At 46.6% G+C, this 26,848-nt stretch overlaps 1 protein-coding gene across 1 annotated transcript in view; it reads right to left on the bottom strand.

The window, feature by feature from the left end:
* Positions 1 to 26,848, bottom strand: part of LOC126151430 (uncharacterized) — a 428,037-nt gene that overhangs the window by 23,863 nt on the left and 377,326 nt on the right. The window contains exon 13 of the mRNA XM_049915941.1: positions 8,061 to 8,459. Within this exon, the coding sequence (XP_049771898.1) occupies positions 8,061 to 8,459 (399 nt within the window). The remainder of the gene's footprint in view (positions 1 to 8,060; positions 8,460 to 26,848) is intronic.

The following is a 26,848-nucleotide window of genomic DNA, read 5'->3' as shown; positions in this document are numbered from 1 at the left end:
TAACTCTAGTACCTCTGCACTGATTCCAACCAGTACTGTAAAAATAGGCTAAATTATTAGCATCTGCACTTTTTGCAGTAAATCTGTTAAGCGAGAAATACATGGTGTTTGGTACGCGATTGACACGTTTCTTTATACTAACGTACACAAATCTTGTTAATTCACACTTAAAAGCACCCCAGAACAAATTTATAGCATATGAAACCTGAACGTGCGGTGTCGGCGTGACCCGATAAGCGTGATGGCGGATGACTAATCTCAATCGACATGCAGTCTACACCTACATACCAGAGCATCCGAAAGTTCTTACAAAGTGGTTATCACCAGAGCAATTACTACTCCGAAAAACGATCAGCAGTCCAATCCAATACCAGATGCCCAGGTTTCAACAGTGTCTTACAATTATGGCGGCGAAAGTCGTTACTTGTCGAAAGATATTTCATTGGAGCTTCCGGCCGCTGCTTATTAAGGTTTTCTGGCCTCCAGGTTGTGTGATTGGATGAGCCACCGGCGGCTACGACTGTTCTGGATTTGCTGGTCCTACGATCTCTTTGACTCGATAACGTCGACATCTTTCGTGGCAGAGTCGTTAATGTTGCCCGTGCGATATACAAAACTACGCCTTTTATAGTTTCTATTTGAATTTACAGTAGTAACCAACGACAGTCTCTTCCTATGAAAATTTTGAACTCATTCGGCTGATGTCATCCGGATAGTAAGCTGGTCGAAATTTCAAAATTCCTATACTGTGGGAAAATCACACACAGCTCATTCGTACAAGACACACATTTGGTGGACGTTTATCGGTCGTTACTGTGGCGTGCCCTCCAGTTCACAAGTGCATAATTTTCTCCGAGTGCATCCTGTATCCATTTGTCTGCAGTCTTTGTTTTTTCTGTTCAGGAGTAGATCTTACGGACTGTTGTGCTTTCCGCATCCGGAATGGGAGATTTATATATTTTACGCCACCTTTCTGAAAGTTCTTCTGCTGTATACAGTCTTCGGCTACATGAGGCCATCTTCTTTTTGTAAGATATCTTTCGCAGCGACATTCAGGATATACCTTTATTATATTTTTGGACGACTGAGATTCCTTTTACACGCCGAAAATTGTCCATTTCCGGCGCCTTTACTATTTTTTCCGTTCTGTTTGTATTGATTGATTAATATGCGCCGTATTTTGCAGATGGTTCGACCACTGTCTCATACCTCTGTATTTTTGCGTTCTTTCTTTTTTCAAACGTCTATTACGGAAAAGTGAGACTTCTTATTGCCCACAAATTGTAATGAGAAGTATCAGAAAGTGAGAACAGCGAGAAACTTAAAATCAAGAATGGGGATCACGAAGTAGAAGAAGTTAAGGAATTCTGCTACGTAGGTAGCAAAATGACCCGTGATGGAAGGAGCAAAGACGACATAAAAAGCAGACAAGCACTGGCGAAAAGACAAGAGAAGTCTATTATTATCAAACCTAGGTCCTAATTTGAGGAAGAAATTTCTAAGAATATACCTTGGTGGACAGCGACGTATTGTAGTGAAACACTGGACTGTGGAAAACCTGAACGTAAGACAATAGTAGCATTTGAGATGTGGTGCTACGAAAGAATTTTGAAAATTATGTAGACTGAGAAGGTAAGGAATATGGAGGCTCTCCGCAGAACCAGCGAGGAAAGAAATACACGGAAAACACTAAAAAGAAGAATGTATGGGGTAATAGGGCATTGCTTACGGCATCCGGGAATAGCTTCCATGGTACTAGATGGTAAAACCTGTAGAGAGAAATAGATAATGGAATACATGTAGCGAATAATTGTGGATGTACGTTGCAATTGCTACTCTGAAATGAAAAGTTGGAGATGAATTCGTGGCGTGCCGCACCATACCAGCAAGAAGACTGAAAAAGAGATAGAGAGAGAGAGAGAGAGAGAGAGAGAGAGAGAGAGAGAGAGAGAGAGAGAGTTGAAGACAGAGCAAGTGCTTACGATGATTTAGGATGAAGCATGTGATGCCCCTCGCTCTCTGAGAGTATATATATGAAAACATATCCGCATTCATTCTTTCATTTACAATCATCTGGACATGTTCATCCCTAAAATTTTCTATATTCCAAATCCTTTAACATCATGCACTGTGCCAGCCGCAGTGGCCGTGCGGTTCTAGGCGCTACAGTCTGGAACCGAGCTACCGCTACGGTCGCAGGTTCGAATTCTGCCTCAGGCATGGATGTGTGTGATGTCCTTAGGTTAGTTAGGTTTAATTAGTTCTGAGTTCTAGGCGACTGATGACCTCAGAAGTTAAGTCGCATAGTGCTCAGAGCCATTTGAACCATCATGCACTGTGCCACATTTTCCTTGTCCTGTGCCATATTTAACTTTAATTTCCATCCCTAGAAAGCTATCCGCACCATCAGTGCGAATTCTCAACAGAAGGTCAACATATATATCTCCGTCCTAAAGCCTAAACCTGGTGTTTTAACATTTAAAATATGTTCTGTGATTTAAAATTTATCATAAATACATTACCATGTCAACCAATTCAAAACCAAGCTTCTTTATCATGATTTTAAACTCCTTACATAATCTTTCTATTGTCCTGGAAAGCTAAATTGAAGCAGTGAAGTCATTTCCCTCAATCGTTCCCTCTGCTATATACACGGTTAACGCGAATTAAACAAGAGCAAATAAAAAGGTGCGTTATCATTGAATCTACATTTTATGGGTGATAACATGGCCTGTGAAAATAGCTTGGAACCGACACATTCCAATAGTAGCATGAGACTGTTTTGTGTATAAAGCTAGATGCCTAGCATCATGTGAGAAATAAAATCTGTTGGATGTTTTCTATTGATATCAATCAAACCCAAATCGAACGGCTATTTGAACGATTCTCCTCCTAACCACTGCGTCACGACGATCACTGTTCTCATATGAGTCTGAGCCTCTGAACGTTTCTTGAAGCAGTACTTCAGTTTTTCATACTAGAGTCAGGCGACTGAGGCTGCCATAGATTCACATATTGACACACTGAAAATAGCTCCTCGATATTAAGGGAAAATTAGTGATTTTATTTCGAAGCATATCGATGAGGATAGTGCCTCGTGGTATGTGTCTGATGCAGTAATGTTGTAACTGTGTTCAGTATTCTGTTGTTAAGCAATAAAATTTAAGTTCTTATCATTCCACTAATAAAATATTTGAACATCCTGCTCCCTCAGTCCTACATCTGATCATTATTGGGCACTACCGGGGTGACTGTTACATGTCAAGCAGAGGGAGAATGCCCTAATTCTCCAGCTAAAATTTGGAAGGTTAGAGTGTCCCCCGATAGGTCGGTTGAATATTTTACATTCCACGTGCCGCAGGCGCACACGATGTACAGTAAACTGTAAAACTGATTTCACCTGGTCAGATATGCCACACTTATTGAATTCCCTGGCAATTATGCAGTGGTCGAATGAACTGCTTGGAGAAACTCAACATTTTGTCCCAGTCTTCGGGGCACACTCTAATACCAGTTATTATTGAGCCAGGGTGTGAATCTCACCTTCATACGAGTTACGATTCCCTTGAATCTGCCCTCAAAACAAAGACGTACAGTAGCTGCAAATAAAACAACATATATCCTGTAACTCTTCAGGCTTTCCCGGCGATCTAATGACATCTTGGGTTGTCGGGTTTTCTGCCGGATATCAGCGTCGTACTTGCACGATATTTCGGTCACGTAGATCGTGACCTTCATCAGGTGCGACCTGAGACTGCTCCTCGAGTGGACCTGGTCCAGTATTTATGCCTATGGCCTTCCCTCTCCACCAATGGCTGCAGGCGCTTCCTCTGTGGTCCGCGCCCATTCCCTGCGACCTGCTGGAGCGTTGCTGCTCCGTTTTCCGTCCGCTGCGGTTTTAGGTGTTTCCTCTGCGGTCCGCGCCCACCAAACCCGCTCCTGGGGGTTTCATCTACGGTCTGGGGTACCAAGCGTTCCCCCTACGGTCCGCGCCCGCTCACCACGACCTGTTGGAGCGTTGCCGCTCCGTTTTTCGTCCGCTGCGGCTCTGGATGTTCCCTCTGCGGTCCGCGCCCACCAGTCCCACTTCTGGGTGTTCCATCTCGTGCAAGTACGACGCTGATATCCGGCGGAAAACCTGACAACCCAAGATGTCAACATATATCCTACCTAAAGGCAATCTGGAGAGAAATCCCACCTTAAAGTAGACGTTGTTTCCTTTCGAAGTGATACATACATATATTTTTGTGTCATTCAATTCAAAATTCAAATTTCTTATCTCATATTACGAATATGAGAGAACTACAAAGTTATGCAGAAGATTGTGACACAATTTACAAACGAATACCGGCTACAAATATCTGCATTTAAAGCATATTACCGTTCCATTTTGGTACCCATGGCCAGATTAGCCACATATGTATGGGGCTTGAAAAGTCGTAATCAATTAATATCGCATCCAGAAAGAAATATTGCTCTAGCTGATGGGTGCTTTTATTACAGCACCTGTTGAAGCAATCGCGACCTTGTTAGGAATTTTCCCCATAGACACAAAAGTGAGACACATAGAAGCTTGTTGGTGGTTGCACAGAGGTAATTTTAAGACGGAACAATAGTGTATGCGCTAGTACATCACAGAATGAAAAATTAAAGGACTGCATGGCGAATGGATTTGTGGCTGTGACGTGGGATGTTCGGCACTGCGATTGCCCAGGATTATCCCGAGAATTCGTGGGTGACTGCAACTATATTATATAAACTCCTCCAGAGTTATGAAACATTTTCGAACGAGGCACAGCCCAAATCCTGTGTATTAACGCAGAATTAACAGGATTAGGACACTGATGAGCAATTATGGTAGCCACATCTGAACACTCTGTTTGAATGTGATCAGTACACGGGATTTAGATCTGCTAGTGTTCGTGGCACAGTCCGTAAGAAAAGTGGCAGGTGACTGATATTCAAGGGAGTAACTAGATGAATATCAACATAAAACAGTTCTGGAGCAAGAAAATGAAGTCTGTAGCAGTCAAAATAATTTGTCAGAAATTAAAGACTGACGAGTTCTAACGACCGCTGCAATGGAGAAGTATCGCTAAGAGTTATGATAAGATCAACAGCAAGATGTGGCCTTTCAACGATGCGAGGAGTTAAGAGTCTACAAAAGACCTGTGACAAAAGAACTTATACCGGACGACAGTTTTATATGACTGAGGGGATCGTTTCTGACTTCCACGTTTTCTGGAACATTTCAGGAGAAATGAAATGCCTCCTGGTGAGTCCAGTGGGAGGTGGTGTTCCATACGGGCCGAGCAACGCTCTCAGGGTGTGGAGCCATCATTGTGATACATGCGAAGCTTACCTGATGAAATGGTGGCGTCTCGCTCTCATAGAGAGAAAACTATTTTGCGTCAGGCAGACTTCCAGTAGACTGAATAATGTTACGCAGGACAGAGTAAATCGTTAGTAGTTTGATGATGGTAACATATCGTATAGTTGTAGTGAGTAGTTGTGCTTACTTTTTTTTGAATGGTCTGAATATAAATTCCGAGTGTCGAAATACCAGTTCCTGCAAGAATACCTGCTCATTATTCCTTTATCGTACAGCACATGTCCTCAAAGTGAAATAATACTAGTATTTAGTATTAAGGGGTTAGGTGGTGAGTTCTTAGGATAGATTATTGAATCTGTCGTCAGTTTGTTCAACACCGACAAGTGATTGTAGGAATGCATGTTTTAATATTTTCGCAGTTACAGCTTGTGTAATACAGCCGCTTTAGGTAAGACTAGTCTGTTAGCGACTATAAATAAACAAAGAAATAAAATTTGCTCCACCGATGGAGTCGAAACGTTGGATTTTTCCAAGAAGGTCATTCGACCACGTCCCAACAGAAAGAAATATTTTAATACCTGTGCACTAAAATGGTTAATCACTGACAATTTGTGTCCACTAAATATGCAACAAAAATTACTTCACGTTGTACATACTTTATGAATTATATATAACTGCAAAGCAACATAATTTAAGCTTACCGGCAAACAATACTATGTCCATGGCTTTCCAGAGATTCACAACCTTTAAGATGTAAATTGGTATTACAAAACAAACCATAGAACTAGTTATCAATTTCGTAATTTCGCGAAGTGGATATAAAAAATACGATTGAGAGATTCAGTATAATGTGTGGCCCCAGCAAGGAAACGCTCATAAAAATGCAGAAGGACACCGTACTGAAATTTCATAGGGTAATGGCAGTTTCCTGTGGACTATACAGAAGTGAAAACTAGACTATGAGGTCTAGAACACATAGGTGACAGCAAGCGGTGGAGAAGAGATAAGTGAAAACAGTTCACGGAGTAAGTGTACGAGATAGATTAAAAAAAGAGACCATCCGGAAGAATCAAGGTATTTACACCTTGAATGAAGTACAGAAAAGAAGGGAAAGAACGTTTAGTAACAATGGGCGATGAACTTATGAAAGAAAAACTGCTATAGCACATTGCTGAAGGTTGGTTCAAATGGCTCTGAGCACTATGGGACTCAACTGCTGAGGTCATTAGTCCCCTAGAACTTAGAACTAGTTAAACCTAACTAACCTAAGGACATCACAAACATCCATGCCCGAGGCAGGATTCGAACCTGCGACCGTAGCGGTCTTGCGGCTCTAGACTGCAGCGCCTTTAACCGCACGGCCACTTCGGCCGGCCATTGCTGAAGGAAAAAGGAACATTGTTCGACGCATTAGAAGACGGGCGGATTAAGATGATACAACGGGCCAACTACTTTAACCCTCGACGAAGAAAAGGCAATGATGAGGTACTAGCTCCATTCTAAATACACTGAGCTGACAAAAGTCATGGGATACCTCCTGCTAAGGTGTAGGACTTCCTTCTACCATCAGTAGGGCAGCAAATCGACGTCGCATGGACTCAAGAAGTCTTTGCAAGTCCCTAGCAAAAATATTGATCCATGTTGCCTCTATAGTCTCCATAATTGCAGAAGTGTTTGCCGATGCAGGATTTTCTGCACGAACTGTCCTCTCATTTGTATTTCATACATGTTCGATGGGATTCATGTCGAGCGATGTGGGTGGCCACATCTTTCGCTCGAGCTGTCCATAATGTTTCTCAAACAAACTGTGCACAATTGTAGCCTGGTGATATGGCGCATTGCTATCCATAAGAATTCCATCGTTGTTTGGGAACATGAACTCAATAAATGGTTGCAAAGAAGTGGAAGACAACCGTTACCAGACAATGATCGGCTGAATTGGACCAGATAACCCAGTGCAATCTATGTAAAGACAGTCCACACCATTATGGAACCACCACGAGATTGCACAGTTGCTTGTTGACAACTTGGGTCTATGGCTTCGTGGAGTCTGCACCTCATTCGAACCCTACCATCAGCTCTTACCAACTGGAATGTGGACTTCTTCGACCAGGTGCACGGTTTCCCATTCGTCTAACGTGTAACTTACATAGTCACGAGACTAGGTGAGGCGTCGCAGGTGATGTCGTGCTCTTAGCAAAGGCACTCGCGTCGAACATCTGTTGCCATAGCCCATTAACGCTATATTTTGCAACACTGTCCTAAGGGATACGTTCGTCGCTCATCCCATATTGATTTCTGCTGTTATTTCAGCAGTGTTGCTTGTCTGTTAGCACTGACAGTTCTGCGCAAACGCTGCTGTTCTCGGTTACTAAGTGAAGGGCGTCGGCCACTGCGTTTCGTGAGAGTTAATACCTGCAACACTGTGGATCTCGGAATACTGAATTCGATAACTATTTCCGAAATGGAATGTCCGATGCGTCTAGCTCCAACTACATTCCGCGTTGAAAGTCTGTTAATTCCCGTCGTGTGGCCATAGTAACGTCGGAAACCTCTTCAGATGAATTGCCTGAGTACAATGAGAGCACCGCCGATGCACTTCCCTTGAAATACCTGCTGTAGACGACACTACCGCCATCTGTATATGTGCGTACTGCCACCCCACAAGTTTCGTCACCTCGTTGTTGGGAGGTGCTGTTTTGAGAAGCGCGCCTGGGTTGTAACGTACCTCTGTTCTTGAGGCAGACGGGCACTTCGGCCTCGGCGGAGGTGGACTTGGGCGCGTCCCGGGCCCTGTCCCGGTGGAACTGGAAGGAGATGTCGCGCATCGGGTCGACCGACTTGGAGCGTCGCGGCAGCGAGGCGTGCAGACAGGCCTCGCCGTCCAGCTGGTCGAGCAGGCGCTGCTGCTGGTGCTTGCGGCTCGACAGCGCCGTCGTCAGCGGCAGCTCGAAGTCGCGCGCCGCCGTCGTGGTGGCGGCCGCCGCGGGCCGCACCAGCAGCAGCGACGAGCACGTCGACACGCCGGAGTCGCTCGAGCTGGACGAGTCGCGGTTGCCCGCCGCCTGCGCCAGGCTGGACGAGCGACGCACGCGGGGCGCCAGCCCCACCGCCGGCACCGCCACCGCTGCAATTAAAAACGTCAGACTGCAGCAACACTAATACCCTGAATGAGATTTTCACTCTGCAGCGGAGTGTGCGCTGATATGAAACTTCCTGGCAGATTAAAACTGTGTGTCCGACAGAGCCTCGAACTCGGGACCTTTGCCTTTCGCGGGCAAGTGCTCTACCATCTGAGCTACCGAAGCACGACTCACGCCCGGTACTCACAGCTTTACTTCCGCCAGTATCTCGTCTCCTACGTTCCAAACTTTACAGAAGCTCTCCTGCGAACCTTGCCGAACTAGCACTCCTGAAGGAAAGGATATAGGGGAGACATGGCTTAGCCACAGCCTGGGGGATGTTTCCAGAATGAGATTGTCACTCTGCAGCGGAGTGTGCGCTGATATGACACTTCCAGGCAGATTAAAACTGTGTGCCCGACCGAGACTCGAACTCGGGACCTTTGCCTTTCGCGGGCAAGCGCTCTACCATCTGAGCTACCGAAGCACGACTCACGCCCGGTACTCGCAGCTTTACTTCTGCCAGTATCTCGTCTTCTACGTTCCAAACTTTACAGAAGCTCTCCTGCGAACCTTGCAGAACTAGCACTCCTGAAGGAAAGGATATAGGGGAGACATGGCTTAGCCACAGCCTGGGGGATGTTTCCAGAATGAGATTGTCACTCTGCAGCGGAGTGTGCGCTGATATGACACTTCCTGGCAGATTAAAACTGTGTGTCCGACAGAGCCTCGAACTCGGGACCTTTGCCTATCGCGGGCAAGTGCTCTACCATCTGAGCTACTGAAGCACGACTCACGCCCGGTACTCACAGCTTTACTTCTGCCAGTATCTCGTCTCCTACCTTCCAGTCTTTACAGAAGCTCTCCTGTGATCCTTGCAGAACTAGCACTCCTGAAAGAAAGGATATAGCGGAGACATGGCTTAGCCACAGGCAAAGGTCCCGAGTTCGAGTCTCGTTCGGGCACACAGTTTTAATCTGCCAGGAAGTTTCAGTAATACCCTGATTGGCAACCACACAGCTGGATTCCTCGTATGGGGACGATCTTTCCGCTATTTGAAGCTACAGCAAGGATAGATAGGCAGACATTATGATGTAAAACTGTCATACAAGACCTATTCGGAAAGGAAGATCCCAACGTTCGCGAAATGGAAACAACAATGAAAATCCGTTGAAGCAGTGTACAGCGTCTCTACCATGAGTACTGATAGCGTCACGTCGCTCTTTTCAGATCTGAGAACTTAAAGATACCTAAAATAATAGTGTCCCTGACAGGTCTCGCATGATTTCATGCAACTGCACTTAACGTAACTGTCATGCATTTCGTTTTTCATGACAATTCTCGGTCACACACAGCAGGGGCAATGGGGACGTCCCAGCAGCGTTCTAGATGAGGTGTTTGATCAGTCACTATACAGCCCGGACTTGACTGTCTGTGATATTCATCTCTCCTCACGTGAACCTGTGGCTATGGCGGCAACATTGCCCCACAGACAACAAACTGCAGACCAACGTAGAGAAGCGTCTTCTATGACGAGGATGTGGTATCAAGTATCGATACTATCCCACAGCGTATCAGAGAATACCAAGTTTCCATCTAACGCCGACAGTGATTGTGTGAGATCTGCGGACCCAATGTAACACACGCGCTGAGCCACGCTTTCAGCAGCTCTGGACTACGAGCACCCTCTGCTGCCACGATACAGGACGCCCGGCGGCAAACACACGCCCACTCCCTCTTGGAGCCTCATCGCGATGACACAATCATTCGTGTAGTAGTACAGCGAGTCTCGTCTGTAACGTTGGCTTGTTGCTTATTTGTAATGAGCCTTCGTAATCTGGGAGAAATACAAGAAATACGACGACAGTTGACACATCACTCTACAGTCCTTACCATTGTGTACGAAGTACACAACAGAAAGTATCGGAAAGTTTGTATAATGCTACGATAAATGTCTAAGCCGGAGCGACAACTACGTAGAGAAGTAGGTGGAAGGTGTAGTAAACTCTTGCAATTTTATTTTATTATTATTATCACTGTGGTTTCCATATAGTGACTGATCCGACCTTACTTTACGAACAACCGTCGTAGTTAAAGAGGACTTTGATAACCAAATTTTGTAGTTGATGCTGTCTCAGAAAGAGCAAGACCAATATACACCACTGCAGAGACGAACAAGGCCTGTAAATGACTCTAGGGAATGAGAACGAAGCCCTGCTTGGTCCAGTAAGGGAAGTAAGAAAGGAGTTGGCTACAGCGTACGTAAGAAAATCGAAAGAATCAGCGAAATATATGTCAGCGCTCTGTCTGGAAGCATACTGTCTGGATGCAGCAAAATATTGCTGGGCCCATCGAGGAGGCCAATGTAGTACCGAACAATCCACAGTGAAATTTTCAATCTGCAGAGGAGTGTGCGGTCATATGAAACTTCCTGTGTGCCGGATCGAGGCTCGAAATCGAGACATTCAGTTTCGCGGAAAAATGCTCTGCCAATGTTTTTTTCCACTTATCGCCAGCGGTCATCTCACCATTATTTTTGTGAGTTTGATTGTTCAGCAATCTACTTAAGTTTTCTTCCTGAATCATTTAGAAAATAAATGGCGAGAAAAGTTTTAGGTTTGATGTGGACGCTGAATTGCTACGTTTAAGTTCACGGTGCTTTTCCTCCCCTTGTGTGGAGGGAAGAACGGACATAGTCAGGCTGGGTGAACACAAGATGGGCAGGGGTCGAGTCCCGAGACCTGGCTTCTATGTCTCCCTCTTTCCGGTCACTGTGTTGGTCTCACACATGATGTGGAGCAGTTTTCAATTTTTTGTTAGTTAATTTATTTTCGTTTTTTTTTGTTGAAATCTTACAACTTCCTACTCAAAAAAGAAAGAAGCTAGATCACATTTAATTCCACATTTCCATTCGTGACCTACAATAACGAAAAGGAAAGTAACAAGAATAAAACTTACGAACAGGAAAGGGAGTTCGCACTTTATCCATCACTTAACGATTAAATACCAAATACAGCACATTCGCAAAAATCTGACGATAGCCTGCCGTTCTTTGCTGTGTCCAATGGACAGTAACCATGTGAAAGGCACAAGCTTCTAGGTCATACCTGCTCCCCATCACGTAATGACGAACGTAATACCGGACAAACAACATATCTGTATTCTTCGTTCTAATAAAGAAGGTTGAGTCGGGATGCAGGAGAATTTCACTGGAGATTGCCGCTTGTGTCGTTCTGGCAAGGAAGATCAATTGCCGGCGGAGACAACTCCATCGTATGTGTCCACAGGTGTCCAACTGATGACGAATGTATCCGTTTTTTCATGGCAAATCCTTTTCGGTCTATCTCACGAAGGCCAGTGCGACAAAGTCGAAGGTTGTTGGGGAGAAGATTATGAACGACTTGGTACCATGATTACGCCACTTCCATCTGCAAAATGCGTAGGCTTACATTGGGCCAAACATCTTTCCAATCTCTCTCGCGACAGGAACTCCACAGAGGACGCGCCATTTTGAAACGTCCAGCGACATAACAGAATTTTGACGGAGAGGTGGGAATGAGAAACAATTTCAACTCACAAACAAGTGACATCAATAAAAAAAATTTCCAAATATGACTGAATTTATTATTTATCCCATCAACGTCTTATGGAAGGGCTAAGCTTGCAGGTAGGAGGGGGGCAAAGAGGCGAGCTGTAAGTGAATGGGGGACGCGAAGAAACGTTAAAACAGTGCGCCGAAGAAATAAAGCAGAAGCCTTGGCCCGAACATCAGGGAGGCCCAGAGCTACCACCAGCTGGGCTTTCACCATAATTTCATAGCGCACACAGTAAACAGAGTTTCGCCAGATAAACTTGTCCGATAATCGTTGTAACTTCCGTGAGAACATCGCACCAACGGGAATAATTTAGGCAACGAAACAGGTTTTTGGTCAAGACGTAAGTTTCCAAGGTCCGAACCTTATGAAGTAACGAGAGGGAGTGACATTCGTTTTCAAGGATCGCTCCTTCAATCCTGTCCGTGACGGACTTCCAGTTTAACGCAGCCATATTCATCGGACAACGATGAATAATACCACCCAACGATCGATGGCGGGCGACCGCGTCAAATCCCCGCAAATTGAGTAACCGACACTTCCAGCCTTTAATCTACGTACGGACGAAAGATGAACCTTGATCACAATAACGACCAGCCACGCAATCGAGCAACTATGAACCACGATAAAGGTTCCAAAAACAGCACGAATAACAACTGAGATAGGAGATTCCCATGCAGGACACCTCGACACACTTCTATGGGGACAGTAAGACATCCATTCATGTCAATAGACGTCAATAGACGTACTTGTAATCAGAGACATGAATATCCATTGTGCAGCATCAGTAAAACCAACAGTCTTCACCCCCCGCAATACAAAATCACGACTAACTCGGTCAAACGCACAATTAAAATCAAAAAGTAAAGCCTCTGACACAGGAACAGGGGACGAAATCGAGATGAGATCGCGATATTTAACAACAGGAGACAGTTTTCATTACGCGGGACAGTGTCAGCAAGCAAAACAGACAAACGACTATTTATCTCCCGCGCTACGATTTTATAATCAAAATTTAATAACTTTATCGTTGGGACCTTATCCACGGACAGACGTGCAGTCTTTTTGGAATCATAAAAAATTTTTCGACCTTAAGGAACGTCGGAATGTATACCCCTTGATTTCATTCATTATAGATGTTATCGTGTCTCCAATCAGAACAAAAATTTCTTTGGGAAGCCCATCCAAACACGGAGATTTGAGGGAAGGAGATCGAGCTACAATATTAGATACCTTATCAAGGTGGAAAGCTACCAAAAACTACTCATGGCGAGCTGGCGTAACAACAATATCAAGACGAGAAGTAAAATTAGCAGTCGGTATTCCGTTTCATGCTACTAATAAAGGGAAGGTTAACGCATTATATCAGGTTGCGACGACCACTCAGGGTCACGTATAGAACGAATGATAGTGAGACAAGTCCTTTGAGATCGTGTTAGAGGCCGAATTAGATGATAAGAGACCACAACTCACACTGCACTATTGTATACGACTAGGAACTCAAACGAAGACATTCTAATTGTAGTTCTTTTGAGTTGCAGGGGTGTCATATTCACGCAGTGAGCTCCCACAACTCTTAAAGAGACGTCTCGAGTACTGTCATAAAGCCCGCGAAAGACAGCATGATAAAATTCCTGAATCCTCCACATTTCAATCGCTTTACCAGCTCAAAAACGTATAAGTGCAGTGCAAAGCCGAGGTTTGGCAATGGCAGCCGATACTTGGTAATGGCTTTCCCGCCCCCACACGGCAGCGATGGCACCATGCAGATCAGATAGGGGTTCACCAGATGTTAGATATTTAGATTCCAGACAAGGCGAGAACGATGTACCCTCTGCGGGACGCGGTTAAGAGTCATTGAAAGAGCACCGTGGTCAGTGAAGCTAGAATGATTTACGAAAGTTGCCTACGCAGGGAAGCAGACAAATAAAAAAGGTCCAGTCGACTACTAGAAGTAGCTGCGAAATACGTAAAACACGCTAACGTGGGATATCTGCAGATCCAAGCATCCTGTAGACTTATCGACGCCAGCATATCATTAAGTTCACGACAGTAATTACAACTGGTGGTGTGATACACAGGACGTAGGTCGGAATAAAAATCTCTGCCCATGAAAATTTTTTCGAGGAGTCTGACGAAGTAAATAAATGACATCTTCCTTGTAGAAGCACGAGCGGTCATTTGTAGGAACGAATCCAGACGGAGCATAAGGAAAAATCAAGGTGAGATTGTAAAAACGACACTCTGCACCCCGACCGTCGTCCTGTGTTTCATAGTCCGTCAACGGAATAGTACCCCTAAAAAGCACGGGTATTCAGTTGACGTACTTTGCAACATTAAAAAACATACACTCCTGGAAATTGAAATAAGAACACCGTGAATTCATCGTCCCAGGAAGGGGAAACTTTATTGACACATTCCTGGGGTCAGATACATCACATGATCACACTGACAGAACCACAGGCACATAGACACAGGCAACGGAGCATGCACAATGTCGGCACTAGTACAGTGTATATCCACCTTTCGCAGCAATGCAGGCTGCTATTCTCCCATGGAGACGATCGTAGAGATGCTGGATGTAGTCCTGTGGAACGGCTTGCCATGCCATTTCCACCTGGCGCCTCACTTGGACCAGCACTCGTGCTGGACGTGCAAACCGCGTGAGACGACGCTTCATCCAGTCCCAAACATGCTCAATGGGGGACAGATCCGGAGATCTTGCTGGCCAGGGTAGTTGACTTACACCTTCTAGAGCACGTTGGGTGGCACGGGATACATGCGGACGTGCATTGTCCTGTTGGAACAGCAAGTTCCCTTGCCGGTCTAGGAATGGTAGAACGATGGGTTCGATGACGGTTTGGATGTACCGTGCACTATTCAGTGTCCCCTCGACGATCACCAGTGGTGTACGGCCAGTGTAGGAGATCGCTCCCCACACCATGATGCCGGGTGTTGGCCCTGTGTGCCTCGGTCGTATGCAGTCCTGATTGTGGCGCTCACCTGCACGGCGCCAAACACGCATACGACCATCATTGGCACCAAGGCAGAAGCGACTCTCATCGCTGACGGCGACACGTCTCCATTCGTCCCTCCATTCACGCCTGTCGCGACACCACTGGAGGCGGGCTGCACGATGTTGGGGCGTGAGCGGAAGACGTCCTAACGGTGTGCGGGACCGTAGCCCAGCTTCATGGAGACGGTTGCGAATGGTCCTCGCCGATACCCCAGGAGCAACAGTGTCCCTAATTTGCTGGGAAGTGGCGGTGCGGTCCCCTACGGCACTGCGTAGGATCCTACGGTCTTGGCGTGCATCCGTGCATCGCTGCGGTCCGGTCCCAGGTCGACGGGTACGTGCACCTTCCGCCGACCACTGGCGACAACATCGATGTACTGTGGAGACCTCACGCCCCACGTGTTGAGCAATTCGGCGGTACGTCCACCCGGCCTCCCGCATGCCCACTATACGCCCTCGCTCAAAGTCCGTCAACTGCACATACGGTTCACGTCCACGCTGTCGCGGCATGCTACCAGTGTTAAAGACTGCGATGGAGCTCCGTATGCCACGGCAAACTGGCTGACACTGACGGCGGCGGTGCACAAATGCTGCGCAGCTAGCGCCATTCGACGGCCAACACCGCGGTTCCTGGTGTGTCCGCTGTGCCGTGCGTGTGATCATTGCTTGTACAGCCCTCTCGCAGTGTCCGGAGCAAGTATGGTGGGTCTGACACACCGGTGTCAATGTGTTCTTTTTTCCATTTCCAGGAGTGTATAACACCGAGGGTGCCAAAACACTTTCAACCACACAACATCAGCTTGAGAATCATAAATAAACTGTTGTAAGGTAGCAAGTCGTAATGGAGAGATTATCTTGTTATCCATGTAGGGTAGAAACGTACACGCGTGCATTAGTTAACGCATTTATGGGATGAAAGTAGGACTAGAAAATAATTTACGCATCACGTCCCGCTCTCCACGCATCAGCAGACGGCGGATTTGAATCCTCCCCACCAGAAGATACAGACTCCATGCTGTATTTTTTACGGCCCGAAGGTGCACGCTCAGGTTGTTTCACATCACTTCGTGACAACGTAACCTCTTGACGCGCAAGGCTGGGTGCTCCGCTGTGGTACGGGAAGGGACAGGACGTCCCCACTCCATTCAACGGAAAGCAATGACCAAAACCGGGAGCGATGAATATCATCAGATAAAAGAGAGACGGGCAATGCAGCGTCTAATGCTGTCTGCGTCTGCTGAGTACCCCTAAGAGAACACGCAGTGACGTGTTTTCCAATCATATCAGATTAAGAAAGGGATGGCATTGCACAAGAACATTGTAAGGCAGAAGAGCAGACGATGTCTTCATTAAATCATCGGAATCCACCGGAACAAAAGTTCCTATGGCTGAAGGAGGCATCGCAGATGGAACATTCCTTTCAACATCATCAACAGAACCAGCCTTGTCATCAATGGCGAAGCCAGAAGCGCAATTAACTTCAGTATGCAAAGCATCACCATTGGAAGAAGCACCCTCCGCCAACACCACCGTCTCAGAGAGGCGAGATTGTGGAGGGTGGTGTCAAAATCTTTACCATCCTGAGTCCGCCGGCATTTAAACTGTGCTACCGGTGGCATCGCCATAACGGCAACGGGAAAGTCGCAAGGAGTGGGGGGGGGGGGGGGGGAGAGAATGTCTCTATAGTGGCCAAGTACTGACATCAGATTGCGAAGACACTAATTTAGCTAATGTCAACGGACGACGTTTTTCGTAGGCGACTTTAAAACCGTAACACGGCGCGGACAACTGGATCTTAGGTGGCCATTTTCATTACAACGGAAGCAAGTTCCTCCTTACCCTGCGCACATAACATGAACCCGGTGCCCACAAACATTGAGATGTGAAGTAATATTCTTTTGAACACACTTGTATGGTTCGGATACCACTGTAGTTTACAAGCGATGTTGAGCAGACCAGTGTTCTCGCATGAAATGCCGGAAGACGCCATAAGTAAGCAACTCCGCCATAAGAAATGATTTGTCCACTTCGGTTGGGAGATTGTAAACTCTAAACGGAATATACTCGACCGCTGGATTTGAAAGAAGGACTGGATTAATGGAACCATTACGACGATCAAACGCTTCCTGAGAACCAACTCGAGAGAGAAGACGGTCTACTTCCAAGGGATTTTGAAACTACACAAAAATGCAATCAAACTACAATTAAAATAAGCAGTATCTACCTGATCGCATCAACCAACCAATCGTCAATTTCTAGAGAGCCTTGTTGCACATGACGCGTACTCTTTGTCAAAACTGAAACGAACGGAACATCGACGAAGAATATTCTTGGGAGACTTGACAGACACCATGGCGCGGGCAGAGAAGGTCGCCGCCAGAGAACAAACTAACATTTCGGCCGAAGCACACACAAGACTGACTACACAAAGGATCGACACATGCATCGCTGCTATTCAGGCGGAAGTAACAACAACCTCCTTGCTCGACGCGCAAGGCGGACCTGCAACTGGGCTACCCAAGCACTTGTTAAGACCCGTCTTCCAGGGGTGCTAATCGTGCAGATTTCGCAGAACAACTGTGAAGTTTGGAAGGTAGGAGACGAGGTACTGGCGGAAGTACAACAGTGAAGACGAGTCGCGAGTCGCGCGTGGATAGCAGTCTGTAGAGCACTTGCCAGCGAATTGGAGGTACCGATTTCGTGCCTCGTCCGAAACACAGTTTCAATTTGCCAGGAAATTTTGGTACATTCTGGTAGTAATAAACTGTTTGTGTGTCATCTCAGACTTCACTAAATAGAAATAGTGAAGCTGCACAAGGCAGTACGCTATTTAACACTTCTCCGACGGTAAATGACCCTAACTTTATCATATGGAATCGTAGTAAAGCATTATAAGTAGCGTGTGTATTGGTAGCGCAATTTTTAGTAGTAGCTGCTGAAGAAAAAGCAAGGTGGTGATAGTAGCAATCGGAAGTTTTATGTAATTGCAATAGTTACATTGTTTGTTACTGTAGCAGCAGTAGTATAATCTGATGTAATGGCACTTAGAATGTATCAAGATGACAGTAAAAGTAGTCGAGGCCATTCCAGACAATGAAAAACTGTGGCTCTTTCTCTTTAGTAGTAAAGGACAATCCGACTGAGGAGGAAACAGATGCCACAAGTAGAGCAGGGCATAGGTAGACATCTAAATGTTAGAATGATAGTTGTATACTCAAATAAAGATAAGGGAAAAATACTATAACAGACACTCTAAAATTAATTGAAAGTTAGTGTAAGTAAAGATGAAGTGACATAAAACTAAATAGATCTACGTAAAAGATCATATACCTGTAAAACTCTATGAAAAGCTCCAGTGTCGTCGCAAGAAAGTGGACCATGAAAAAATAATAAATCAATAAATAAAGTTGATGTGCATTACTCTTTGTGAAAATTGAAACGTCCAGAAAGTTAGGTCCCAGTCCAAGCTTGGACCAGTGCAGCGATAATAAGTGATTGAGACTGCAGCGAGATGCCGTATACGTAGTCCCAGGAACGCGCTCTTTTATGTTACGTCTCGCCAATTCGTTGGAGAACCGTCAAACTGAATGGGAACGTGCAATCAAGTGTCGGTATGCCTCGTCGACAATAAAGCGCATAGTATCAGCATCTGACAGTTGAGAAAGGGCAGAACGCTTTGTCTCCGGCAGTGCGACTTCTACACTGCACGCTGATACGACAGCGACGAGTGTGTGGAACTAGGTGATAGAAGAGGGAGTACATAGTGGCAAGAGGGTACTAGAACACACATTGTTACCAGAGAGCTCGACGACGGCCATCTTGTCGATAACCCCGTAACCGACACAACACCTCCGTCCGCAGATTTGGCTCGATGTTGAGGGACTGCAACGGACTCGGACATGTTAGCGTCGTAAGTTCGACGCCGCCTGCAAACGATTGAAGTTATGGCACTCATACATTTGCGTCGGCTTCCACTGACCAGAAACCACCAACGCATCAAACTGTAACACTGTCACTGCCGTTCTTAAAGGCAAGATTTGGTTATTCTGGATGAGGCCAGCTTCAGTTCATGCTACACTGGTTGCAGCGTACTTGTTAGATGATGCCGTGGTGAACACAGTCCAGCATACTGCAAAGTGGAGCGACACAGCGGACAAATGCCTAATGTGATGGTTTGAGGTGCCATTAGCTATAATACGCAGCCACACCTCCAACGAAATGGTGGCCAATATTAATACAAGCTGCTCCATTAGAGAGGTTTCGAAGACTGAAGGACTACCCTTGCATCCTCCCCACCCCTCTGTAGGCAGTTTCACATGCCATACTGCAACAGGAGACAACGTCTGGCCACTTGTTATAAGAAGTAGGGCCTATACAAGTACCATTGCTCCCATGACCTGCACGGTCCCTGTGATGTCTACCATCAAATACACTCCTGGAAATGGAAAAAAGAACACATTGACACCGGTGTGTCAGACCCACCATACTTGCTCCGGACACTGCGAGGGGGCTGTACAAGCAATGATCACAAGCACAGCACAGAGGACACACCAGGAACCGCGGTGTTGGCCGTCGAATGGCGCTAGCTGCGCAGCATTTGTGCACCGCCGCCGTCAGTGTCAGCCAGTTTGCCGTGGCATTCGGAGCTCCATCGCAGTCTTTAACACTGGTAGCATGCCGCGACAGCGTGGACGTGAACCGTATGTGCAGTTGACGGACTTTGAGCGAGGGCGTATAGTGGGCATGCGGGAGGCCGGGTGGACGTACCGCCGAATTGCTCAACACGTGGAGCGTGAGGTCTCCACAGTACATCGATGTTGTCGCCAGTGGTCGGCGGAAGGTGCACGTGCCCGTCGACCTGGGACCGGACCGCAGCGACGCACGGATGCACGCCAAGACCGTAGGATCCTACGCAGTGCCGTAGGGGACCGCACCGCCACTTCCCAGCAAATTAGGGACACTGTTGCTCCTGGGGTATCGGCGAGGACCATTCGCAACCGTCTCCATGAAGCTGGGCTACGGTCCCGCACACCGTTAGGCCGTCTTCCGCTCACGCCCCAACATCGTGCAGCCCGCCTCCAGTGGTGTCGCGACAGGCGTGAATGGAGGGACGAATGGAGACGTGTCGTCTTCAGCGATGAGAGTCGCTTCTGCCTTGGTGCCAATGATGGTCGTATGCGTGTTTGGCTCCGTGCATTTGAGCGCCACAATCAGGACTGCATACGACCGAGGCACACAGGGCCAACACCCGGCATCATGGTGTGGGGAGCGCTCTCCTACACTGGCCGTACACCACTGGTGATCGTCGAGGGGACACTGAATAGTGCACGGTACATCCAAACCGTCATCGAACCCATCGTTCTACCATTCCTAGACCGGCAAGGGAACTTGCTGTTCCAACAGGACAATGCACGTCCGCATGTATCCCGTGCCACCCAACGTGCTCTAGAAGGTGTAAGTCAACTACCCTGGCCAGCAAGATCTCCGGATCTGTCCCCCATTGAGCATGTTTGGGACTGGATGAAGCGTCGTCTCACGCGGTCTGCACGTCCAGCACGAACGCTGGTCCAAGTGAGGCGCCAGGTGGAAATGGCATGGCAAGCCGTTCCACAGGACTACATCCAGCATCTCTACGATCGTCTCCATGGGAGAATAGCAGCCTGCATTGCTGCGAAAGGTGGATATACACTGTACTAGTGCCGACATTGTGCATGCTCTGTTGCCTGTGTCTATGTGCCTGTGGTTCTGTCAGTGTGATCATGGGATGTATCTGACCCCAGGAATGTGTCAATAAAGTTTCCCCTTCCTGGGACAATGAATTCACGGTGTTCTTATTTCAATTTCCAGGAATGTATATCTGGGGTGCGATCGGTCGGTAACGTGTTCCCTCTGGTCCTCCTGCAGCCACTAACGACGCCTTCTGGACGCACGCCTACAAAATGTGTGATACTATGTTCCCTAGACGTACATCCTGGCCCTCTCAGATTCCATGCTACGTGTTTGAAGGTACTGATTGCAACACGTGCTGGCTTAACACCAATTGGACTCTCACAGTCAACGTACATGTACAGTCACGTAATTGTAATCGTTTGTGTACTTTCATGTAACAAATATGTGCACCAAATTTCAATGCAATCACAAGTCTCCTTCCTCGTGTTGCGCCGCGTGCAGTAACCGCGCGGTCTAGGGCTCCTTCCCACGGTTCGCGCGGCTGTCCGCCGTCGGTGGTTCGACTCCTCCCTTAGGCATGGGTATGTGTGTTGTTCTTACTGTACGTTATTCTAAGTTAGATTAAGTAGTGTGTAAGCCTATGGACCGATGACCTCAGTAGTTTGGTCCCATAGGAACTTACCATCACCTGGTGTAACAGTTTTCACGAACAGTAATGTATTTAACGACATATTTTTCAAAAACACCAAATGACGTGAGTGAGCAAAATAACATAGCGACAGCATTGCGCACATTTGACGGAGCATTGGTCGCAGGTCAGGAGACGCTTCTTCATTGAGAAATAAAGTGAAAGCAGGGATACTACGTTCTCTTCTGAACACTTAATTTTTTGTATACACGGTCTAGTAATATTAATGTGACCACCACCCATGTTCGACTTCAACGTGCAATAACCAATGAAGGACGCTAGGTGGCACCTCTAGCAATTCAGGGTATATAAACGGTGTCTCGGGGACGCAGAAAAAGTGCAGTCGTTGTGGTAATGCGGAAACGGAGTGTTTTATCTGGCGTCAAAAGGAGTATAGTCATTTGCTTGAGCGCCAAGTATGGAAGCATTTCCAACATAGCTAAGTTTGTAAACGGTTCACGTGCAGTTTCGGTTAAAGTTCGCACTGCGTGACAAAATAACGCTATCCAGACAACTGTGTGCACCACAGGCCACAGATGACAGCGGTGAACGACGGCTGTGGAGGTGCGTACAGGCGAATGGAAGTGCAACTGTTGAGCAATTGACCATCGACGTGAACCAAGGGGCTACCAGCACTGTCCTCTCAACAACCGTTCCCTGAACGTGCTACCCATGGACCTCCGCAGCAGACATTTGGTTCATAGACCCAATCTGACTGTTGTGCATCGGCGACGAAGGCTGGAAATTGCACGCCAATACTGGACGTCTATTGAGTGGTGACAGGTGGTGTTTTCAGATGAATCACTTTGTATGCTACATCTTACAGATTAACGTTGGCGTGTATGGCGTGAAATGTCTGAAATCAGAGGCGTCCAGGCTGGAGGAGTGAGCTTTATGGTCACGGGAATGTCTTCGTGGCATGCCCTGTGCAAGGCACAATAGGTCAACACACGCATGCATCTATCCTTGGTTGCCATGTCCAAGCCTATATGCTGTTTGATTTTCCTCGCTACGATGGTGTCGACCAGCAGGACAATGCAATATATTATATACTCGCAGTCTACGTGCATATTTCGAAGAGCACCAAAAAAAAAAAAAAAAAAAAAAAAAAAGCTTACCGTATTATCCTGGCCACCAAACGCCCCAGATTTAAAGCCAATCAAGAATCTGTGAGACAACTTCGATTGGGCTGTAAGTGCCACAAGTCCTCAACCTGAGGAACTTAGCTCAGCTGGCCAAGGCACTGGTTCCAAAGGTTCCAAAGTTGGTTCCAAATCCCTTTTGGTGCCTACCAGGACCTCACTGCTCTCTTCCTACACTTCTGGAAACGGTCTGCCCTGTACACGTTGGTTATTCTGGCTTTTGGCAGGTGGTCACATTGATGTTACTGGACAGCGTATATTTATTCATATAGTACAGTTTTGTATAATAATTCCTTCTTGGACTGCATCATACTTCTTTGATTCCCTTGACGAAGTTAAGAGAGAATGAATATTAATCATTAAGGAAACTGTGTTTGTGGATGGTAGCGAAAATGTGATTTAGACGTTAGGAATTTTAGTATTAAATTTTGTTCTTCTTTAAAAAGACTAGCTGAAACTATACCCACGAACCAAAATAGTATGAAAATCCTAAAGATAACACTGAATAAGACCTTTTACGTAAATGTTAAATAAATACACTGATTAGCCGCAACATTATGACCACCTACCTAACAGCCGATATGTCCACCTTTGGCGCAAATAACAGCGGCGACGCTTTTGGCATGCAAGCAATGATCCCTTGCTAAGTCGCTGGAAGTGGTTGGTGCCATATCTACACACACAAGTAACTCAACTCACTTAAATTCCGGGGAGGAGGGTCATGAACGCTGACACCAGGTTGAACCACGTACCAGACGTATTCGATCGGGTTCAGATCTGGCAAATTTGGAGCCCACCACATGAATTTGGACTCGCTGCTCTGTTCCTCAAACCACTCAATCTTACTCCTGGTTTCATGGCATGGTACATTATCTTCCCTAAAAATGCCACTGCCGTCGGGATACATGATCGTCTTTAACGGGTGAACGTGGTGTGCCAGCATCTTACGACACATTTTGGTCGCCATGTGCATCGCATGAGCTCTGCTGGACCCATGATTGCCCACTTGAATGATCCCCGCAGCATAATGAAGTCGCCGCCAGCTAGTCTCCCACCCACAGTACATGTGTCAAGGAGCTGTTCCCATGGAAGACAACGGTTTCGTGGCCTCCCATCGGCATGATGAGGAAGATATCGGGATTCATCAGCCCACGCAACACTCTGTCACTGCGCCATCGTCCAGTGCCGATAATCACGTGCGCGTTCCAGCCGTAGTTGCCGATGTCGTGGTGTTAACACTGGCACGCGTATGGGTCGTCGGCTGCGGAGGCTTACCACACATGCGACATTTGTAACGACGAGCGGCGGCCCAATCCTACGATGTCCGGACGTGGTTTCACCTTAGTTTCGCAACTTGTTGAAGACACTCATCACAGCTCTCCTATTACACCAGACAAGTTGTGCCGTCTCCGGTATTCCCGTGCCGAGACTCCAGGCTATCACAATCTGCCCTCGGTCAGTTCTACACACGGACAGCACGTGCGTGCTGTGTGACTAGCAGTCATTCCTTTCGCCTGGGCGGGTTTATATCGATAGTATTTCGGTGGTCATAAAGTTCTGGCTTGTCTGTGTAAGTCTGACTAATGAGACCATAGACAAATCTAAAAAGCTTATTAACATACCATATGTATACAGTATCTCATCAAAAATGTGCAGATATCTATTTGTGCACATTGGTTTGGGGTGTGTCCACACTTCGGCTTTATCAAGAACTCGACTGGGGACACTCGCAATGAGACGTCTGCATGTTTGTTGAGGAATGGCAGCCCATTCTCCTTTAGCAGCTCACACCACAAGACGTCGTGATTCTGGATGCTGCGATCTGGAGCCGATGGTGACCCACAGGGTTCAGATTGTGACTCCGTGGAGGCTTGTCCATCTCCGGAACGTTGTTGTCGACAAAGCGTCGTCTCACAGTTACTGCTTTATGACAGAGTGTATTGTCACGCAGATACAGCCATTGTCAGCGAACCGTTCCTCTACTACAGGGTTATTACAAATGATAGAAGCGATTTCACAGCTTTACAATAACTTTATTATTTGAGATATTTTCACAATGCTTTGCACACACATACAAAAACTCAAAAAGTTTTTTTAGGCATTCACAAATGTTCGATATGTGCCCCTTTAGTGATTCGGCAGACATCAAGCCGATAATCAAGTTCCTCCCACACTCGGCGCAGCATGTCCCCATCAATGAGTTCGAAAGCATCGATGATGCGAGCTCGCAGTTCTGGCACGTTTCTTGGTAGAGGAGGTTTAAACACTGAATCTTTCACATAACCCCACAGAAAGAAATCGCATGGGGTTAAGTCGGGAGAGCATGGATGCCATGACATGAATTGCTGATCATGATCTCCACCACGACCGATCCATCGGTTTTCCAATCTCCTGTTTAAGAAATGCCGAACATCATGATGGAAGTGCGGTGGAGCACCATCCTGTTGAAAGATGAAGTCGGTGCTGTCGGTCTCCAGTTGTGGCATGAGCCAATTTTCCAGCATGTCCCGATACACGTGTCCTGTAATGTTTTTTTCGCAGAAGAAAAAGGGGCCGTAAACTTTAAACCGTGAGATTGCACAAAACACGTTAACTTTGGTGAATTGCGAATTTTCTGCACGAATGCGTGAGAATTCTCTACCGCCCAGATTCGCACATTGTGTCTGTTCACTTCACCATTAAGAAAAAATGTTGCTTCATTACTGAAAACAAGTTTCGCACTGAACGCATCCTGACTGATAACCGTAGCAGTTAAGTCCCATAGTGCTCAGAGCCATTTGAACCATTTTTTGAACGCATCCTCTTCCATGAGCTGTTTCAACCGCGCTGAAAATTCAAAGCGTTTGACTTTGTCATCGGGTGTCTGGGCTTGTAGCAATTGTAAACGGTAAGGCTTCTGCTTTAGCCTTTTCCGTAAGATTTTCCAAACCGTCGGTTGTGGTACGTTTAGCTCCCTGCTTGCTTTATTCGTCGACTTCCGCGGGCTACGCGTGAAACTTGCCCGCACGCGTTCAACCGTTTCTTCGCTCACAGCAGGCCGACCCGTTGATTTTCTCTTACAGAGGCATCCAGAAGCTTTAAACTGCGCATACCATCGCCGAATGGAGTTAGCAGTTGGATCTTTGTTGAACTTCGTCCTGAAGTGTCGTTGCACTGTTATGACTGACTGATGTGAGTGCATTTCAAGCACGACATACGCTTTCTCGGCTCCTGTCGCCATTTTGTCTCACTGCGCTCTCGAGCGCTCTGGCGGCAGAAACCTGAAGTGCGGCTTCAGCCGAACAAAACTTTATGAGTTTTTCTACGTATCTGTAGTGTGTCGTGACCACATGTCAGTGAATGGAGCTACAGTGAATTTATGAAATCGCTTCAATCATTTGTAATAGCCCTGTATATGCGGTACACGAGACTGTGATACGTGTTAATAGGCTCCGTATTTAGCGTTTTAGGTAGTGCAATCACGGGACCACATCTTAAGTATGGAAAGCTCCCTCATATCGTAACACCACCTCCTCCGTACATAACTGATGGCACTACACATGGATGTTACTGTCGGCAAACAAAGCCTTGGGATATGTTGCTTCGTGACAAGGTGCACTATCACGTTGATATAAACAAACATCGACTTCAAACCCTTCCTCTACTTTCCGCAGCACACAGCTCTTTAAAATGCGTTGACATCCTTCAACATTTAGCGTTTCGTTAATCCTTTCATCTGATTTCCACAGGAAATTACTCAAAATCTCGTTTCCAATAAAACACTGTCCAGTCCCGTCGCCCTTTTTATCATCTGAAGCATAGTTGAGCACTGACTAGAGAAACTTTGCCTCATGAGGAGCTGCTCTAGTAATGCGTCCCACTCTTTTTAACCCTCTAGACAAAGTGTTTAGCGGCGTGGGATTAGCCGAGCGCTCTAATGCGCTGCAGTCAATTACTGTGCGGCTGGTCCCGGCGGAGGTTCGAATCATCCCTCGGGCATAGTTGTGTGTGTTTGTCCTTCGGATAGTTTAGGATAAGTAGTGTGTAAGCTTAGGGACTGATGACCTTAGCAGTTAAGTCCCGTAAGATTTCACACACATTTGAACATTTGAACAAAGTATTTGTGCCAGTGGGACCGATGGTAGAACTTTGGAACTCGCTAATGATTCCTTCCGCCTCACGAGTGATTCTTTCCGCTGATTTAATGTAATTTCTTACAACCACTCTTCGCAAATCTCGTAAGTTCCTAAACGTCAGTAAATGAGGTCTGTCTGGCGCTGTTTTAGCTCTGGTTGTTCCTTTGCTT

Source organism: Schistocerca cancellata, chromosome 2 (genome assembly GCF_023864275.1).
Source record: "Schistocerca cancellata isolate TAMUIC-IGC-003103 chromosome 2, iqSchCanc2.1, whole genome shotgun sequence".
NCBI lineage: Eukaryota > Metazoa > Arthropoda > Insecta > Orthoptera > Acrididae > Schistocerca > Schistocerca cancellata.
This window is presented reverse-complemented; position numbering and strand designations above follow the sequence as displayed.